This window comes from Corvus brachyrhynchos, unplaced genomic scaffold (genome assembly GCF_000691975.1).
Source record: "Corvus brachyrhynchos isolate BGI_N302 unplaced genomic scaffold, ASM69197v1 scaffold18, whole genome shotgun sequence".
In the NCBI taxonomy this organism is placed as follows: domain Eukaryota; kingdom Metazoa; phylum Chordata; class Aves; order Passeriformes; family Corvidae; genus Corvus; species Corvus brachyrhynchos.
Window position 1 is genome coordinate 4273326 of NW_008246064.1, and position 6129 is coordinate 4279454.

A 6129-nucleotide genomic window follows, 5' to 3' on the forward strand; every position below is an offset into this window, starting at 1 on the left:
TCAGCAGCCTTCTTTCTGTGCTCCCTCTGCCTCATAGGTAATATTTATAAGTTGTTTTAAAGAAAAATGTTCCAATTAGAACCTCCACCATATGACATTTGAACTGGGTCATAAATAACCAATGTGTTCCCAAGATGCAATGAGAAGAAAATCGCTGTGACTATTTGTAAAAATTAAAAAAAAAAAGACCAAGACTCAAATTAGAGTTTCTAATCATCTTTGCTGCCAGCAATAACCTCAGAATAACTGGAGGTGTGCATTTCCCTTCTATTGATAATAAGAACTAAATGAAAAGGGATAATACAGCAGATACACTGCAACCCAAATAGCCCTTAACACGCACTCTCCATTCACGTAGCTTTCTCCAGTGAAATGAATAGATTTAACCTTTATAAAAGGCACCTTTACACTTTTTTTTTAACTTTTTTTTTTTTACCACTGTGATTATTCAGATGATGGAAGGAGATGGAAATGTATGTTCCAATCCAGATCCTGAAGTTAGATGTCATTATAAGTTTAGAGCAGTATCAGATATTATTGTGAAAAGACTAGACAAAACTGTAATAGCCATAAAGAGTCAGCCACCAAAAAAAGCAAGTATTTGTTTGTAAAATGTGTCTGGCTTTCTTGTGGGTTCACCTGTGTGAGTGGAAACTCCACGAGCAAGGAGTTGTGCTTAAAAGGTTAGTTTGACTTCATATTTTCTTTCTGCAGGTCTTCACTGGGATTTTTACAGCAGAAATGATCTTCAAAGTAATTGCCCTTGACCCCTACTACTATTTCCAGCAGGGCTGGAATATTTTTGACAGCATAATTGTTATTCTAAGCCTGATGGAACTGGGTTTGTCCAGCATGGGAAACCTGTCTGTTTTACGCTCCTTCCGACTGGTAATGGTCTTCTTCTGTTCTTACCCATCTTTTTTTATTACATATAAACTCTGACATGAATGCAACATATTTTCTTAAAAACGCATCTGCCTATAATTGCTGCAAACTGGTGAACAGTACGTGACACTAATTACAGGCTGTGGGATAAATGGAATTGTTCCAGATTTACATCAGGGTAAATGAGAACATAATTTGATTCCTTCTAGCTGTGCCAGGTACTTGTAGCACACTTAAAATACTTGAATTCCAATTTGTAATAAAGATCTGCCACTTTATACCTGTACACCTGTTAGCATAGACAGCAGAAAATTGATAGCCCAAGAAATGCAAGCGCTGATAACTTGTTATTTTCAGAACTGTTATTCCTAAATTATATTATAAACATGCCACTGTTCTTTCAGATGTTGTCAAAAGAAAATGTCTTTGAATTATTCACAGAGAGATTTTTTTTTTTTCTAGAACTGATCAGCATAACATAGCATCTGTCTTTCACAGGAACTCCTTAGCTGTCAGCCCCTTTGTCAAGCAGAGGATAGTGGTGTTCTGTTAATGAAAGACTGGCAACATGCTGGAACAGAAAAGTACTTTCCTTGCCAGCTTGACATTTGTGTTGCACTTCATGTACCAGGATGTCCATGCTAATCATTCTGGCCATGATATGACTTCACAGTTTTAAAGATCAGGAAAATAAACCCTTATGGTTACACTTTCCAGAAGAAAAGAAATTTTTTTTCCCCCAAAATTGCTCAAAAGTGTAAATTTTCCATCACTGTCCGAAGTGTCTCCCTTCAGTTTTTGGAGCAATCTTGCTTCAATAGGGCTTAAATTAAACCTTTAGCTGAAAACACAGCACAAGGGCTAGGCACCATTTACATCCTTAAAATAGGTCTTAAGTGGGCTGTGTGTTGTGCACAGACTGTGTGATCGTCAGCACAGAGGTGATTTTCACCCTGGGAACTAACAGCTAATAGCATCTGACTGAGGCTTGCTCTGAGGCACAGAGGAATTCCTTCTCTCTTTGTGGTACCAAACCTGAAACCCCTCTCTCCAGATGCCTGCCAGGCTGTTTATTTTCAGGAGCAAAAGCAACACAAAAGAAAGTACTAAGAAATAGATTTCATCCTTCCATCCTTTCCCCACCAGTGGGGGAATGTGTCATTAAAACCATGTCTATCCATGTCTATCCAGGCAGAGCATAGCTCTGGAAAACTTAATTCTCATCCGAGAAGCCCAACTGATGTTTTATTAATAGAAGTAATGAGGTTAACAGGAAGTTTAATGGCTAAAATCACCTTGTACCACACACACTGAGGCATTTAACATCTTCCACGTTTTACTCACTTTAATAATTCATTGGCTGAAATGGCTGTTGCTTCTGTGAGTTGACACTGTTGTTTATGTTCTGTTCACAGCTGCGAGTCTTCAAGTTGGCAAAGTCCTGGCCGACCTTAAATACGCTTATTAAAATCATTGGTAACTCTGTGGGTGCCCTCGGTAACCTCACTCTCGTGCTGGCCATCATCGTCTTCATTTTTGCCGTGGTAGGAATGCAGCTTTTTGGGAAAAGCTACTTGGACAATGTGAAGAAGATAAGCACAACTGGCAGTTTGCCACGGTGGCACATGAATGATTTCTTCCACTCGTTCCTCATCATCTTCCGAATTTTGTGTGGGGAGTGGATCGAGACCATGTGGGACTGTATGGAAGTAGCTGGGCAGCCACTGTGCCTTCTTGTCTTCTTGTTGGTCATGGTGATAGGAAACCTGGTGGTGAGTTCTCAAGATGGTTTTCTTTTTCTTCCGTTCCTGGTGGGTGTGTGCAAATGTACCATTTTTTAACCCAGAAATGGCAAATCTCACATTGCTCCATGATTTTAATTCGATGAACAAAGTTGCCACCAAGAGAAGTTTGCTCCTATCCCAAATACAAAACTGCACTACCAGTTGGGAATGAGGGCTTGCTGGGTTTTTCCAGAAGAGCAGATGTTTTACTAGAGGAAAGGCACCATGGGTTGATCATAATGATTTTATTTTTTAGGCCGTTGATGGGGCTGAAGGAATTCCTGATCTCTTTTCTATACAACTGTGAATATCACCTCAACTGTCCCTGTTTTGGGACATATTTCTATTTCCCTTCACTTCTGGCCCAGAACACACGAACCTTACCACAGCACAGTGTCATTGAGTGGAGTTTCGAACGTCTTTAGCCTGCATGTTTTAGGAAGCTGCAGGTTTTGTTTACAGTAATGTCACTGGCTCACTTGCTGGTTTTTTAATAGACCATCCCATAAGCATGGCTTACATAAGCTCTGAACCTATTAAGACTGAATTATATTTCCCTGTTGACATCTTAAGGAGCGCTTTGCTGGCTTTCAGTCATTGTGGAAATGTTTTGCCTGTTCAGCTTACAGAGCATCTTTGACATTGTGGCTCTAATGGCCTTACTGTTTATGTAGGGAGTTGTTTAATAGTAGATGCTGCTATAAAAAAATGTTGGGTTTTGCTACCGATTGCTTTTAGTGGTTGTTTTCCTTTTAAGTACCCAATGTTTTGGTTCTCAGCTGCTGGGGTAGAAAAGTTCTTGAAAGAGCTTGTAGAAAAGCAAAGTGTGTTGTTTTGTGTACTTTAACTCAAATTTTAGTAGTTATTTTCACACTGAAAATGTTGATTGCAAGAGGAAATTATATTTTTTAGGGGTTTTTTAATAAAAGTCAAAAGATTAAACTGTGATTACTCAGAAAGTGGGAAATTATTTAAGTTTTTTTCTATGACTTATCATTTCTATAAATTTTCCTTGGAATTAAATTTGATTAGAGGAGTTAGGGTAAAATATTACTTTCTGTATTTAGAAAAAAATAATTATTTATTATATCTTTTGAGAGAGTTTAGTCTGAGACCTAGAAAGTTAATCTCCCCCTGCCATTAAGTAATGTGTTCTGTGTATGATGATGAAATCTGGAAATAATATGTGTTAAATTCTGGGGAAAATGTTAACATTTGAAATATTCATGGATTATTAAAAGATGTGAATTAGCAACATCTGATACCCTTAGATATTAACTGCACATAAGTTCTTTAAATATTAAATCTGGCTCAGCAGAGACTGCATTAACATTATCTACATATATTTAACCTTCAGTGCTCGAAAAAAGACTGTCCCAGGTGTAAAACCAGATATTGAAAAACTCTGTCAGCATGGATAAGCTGCAGTTATTGGTCAGCTGAAAGCAAAAGTGCTAGCTTTACTCTTTTCAGCCAACAGTTCTGTAAGGCTGTGGCAAAGACTGATAAATAGGAATGATTCTTGTGTTTGGGTCACTCATAGAAAAAAAAAAAGGAAATTATTCATAGGTGATAAAGGTGGTGAACAACAGATTCTGAATCAAGAGACTCATCCAGTGCCAACATGGAGATTTCATTATGTTGATTATCAGGTAAACAGGAGGTCTTCTTACTCCTCTGGCATTGGCAAAATTGTTGCTTTCTTCAGTAAGAGTTGATTGAACTCACCAACTTACTTACTTGCATAACATCATCAGACCCAAAAGTTCTGGTAGCTAAAAAGAACCATGAGCCCTTTCAAATAAGAATACTCATGTGTGAAAACTTCTACGTGTAACTCCATTGCCATCTGTGCCAGCAAAGTTTCTCTTTTAACTTGCTGAGATCCTTGTCCCTCCTCTGAGTTCCAAGAGTCAGTTCTGATAAAGAATATTATCCTGAGGTTGTATCTCATTTGAACTCTACATGCCTCCATAGTCTCTGGAGGCATGAGGAAATCTTACAGCATTTTTTCTGGTGTAGCAGATCCGCACATGCATCTAAATTGAATACGTCTATCTGTCACATCTACCAGTATGTACGTACAGTGGTGTCTGGCCATTTTCCCAACTGCAAGGCTGAGAATCATGGAGCAAACCTGCTCTTGAACTCCTGTAAAGTCTGAAAATGGGTGTTGAAAGTGTTACAACCACTGCAATTCTGTGGTATGTTCAGTGGTTCAGTTTGCAGGTCTTACCCAGCCTCCCTAACATAAATTCAAAGGAATGCTGGAAGAAAAGCCGGGAAAGTTAGTGAGTGCCCTGGGCAACATTGTGTTACAGAGCAGTCCAGCTGTTGAAAGGAATTTTAGTGTATCTTTAGTCTTTGGGTTGTATTCATATATCCTGAAAATGTCTTGGACAATTTGTGTGCAATGCCACACGAACCTATATTTAAGGTTGGTCAGCTGATGTGTGAATCATCTTCAAGGAACTAAACTTTACAATATACTTGGAAAACTATGTGCTGTGTAACTGCTTTTTGCACAATAAAACCGTGCTGCCATTGTCAGATGGCATTTTAGAGTCATTGAGGCTACTTCAGAAAGTAAAGCCAAACCAGAGAGATCATAATAGTTTCTTCTTCATTTGTAAGAGAGAGCTTCTGAAATAGCTAAGTGAATAATTATGCTATTTGTTAAGTTTTCAAAAGGGCTTGACTTATTTTTTATGTATATTTATGTTACTGAGGTGAACAAAGAAAATCACTGAGACAGGAATTATTAAGATGATGAAGGAGAATTAGGGTCACGAGGCAGGTCCTGGTGCCCCCTGCTCTGGTGGGTCAGCTGGTGCGAGAGTCGATGTGACACCAGCCACTTCTCAGGGGACAGTTGTGTGTGCTGGGCACTAACAACGTGCATGAATAAAAGTGACACTTCCATCACGAACAGAACAACCTCCCAACCCTGCTGGGTGAGCGTGACGCACGCTGGCCAAGCCACCCTTTTATCCCCTGGTGGCCACCAGGATGAAGCATGATTCCTGCCAGCTTCTCCTGAAGTGCCACCAAGGGAAGGACAGCTCGATGTGCTGCAGAAATGCGCTCGCTGTCTTTGCTCCTGCTCCAGCTGGGCTTTGTGTGACCCAAAAGACATCTCTCAGTGTTAAATCCACGGAGCTGCTGTGCATTAACTTGCATTAAGGGCTGAGTTCTGCACTGCTGTTGTCCCACCTCTGTCCCGTTCACACATCCCTGTATGTCCATGGCACATCCAGCCCTGCTCCCCAGTCCACCACAAGCTGATAAATCACTGCTGCTTTTCCATGGGGATCTTGTCTTGCTGGAGTCACAAGCATGTCAGGATGTGGGGTCTATAACCAGGAAAGTGACATCTTAAGAACTTTCCTTAAAAGCAAAAATTAAGGATGGAATTCCTCCTTTAGGATCAGTCCTAGCCTTTTTTTTTTTTTTTTTTTTT

General features: G+C 39.6%; 1 protein-coding gene across 1 annotated transcript in view; it reads left to right on the forward strand.

Moving 5' to 3' along the window:
* The window catches only part of LOC103623944 (sodium channel protein type 5 subunit alpha-like), a 215327-nt gene that overhangs the window by 117245 nt on the left and 91953 nt on the right, over nucleotides 1–6129 (forward strand). Inside the window, 2 exon segments of the mRNA XM_017746784.1 lie at nucleotides 715–888; nucleotides 2301–2657. Coding sequence (XP_017602273.1) covers nucleotides 715–888; nucleotides 2301–2657 — 531 coding nt within the window.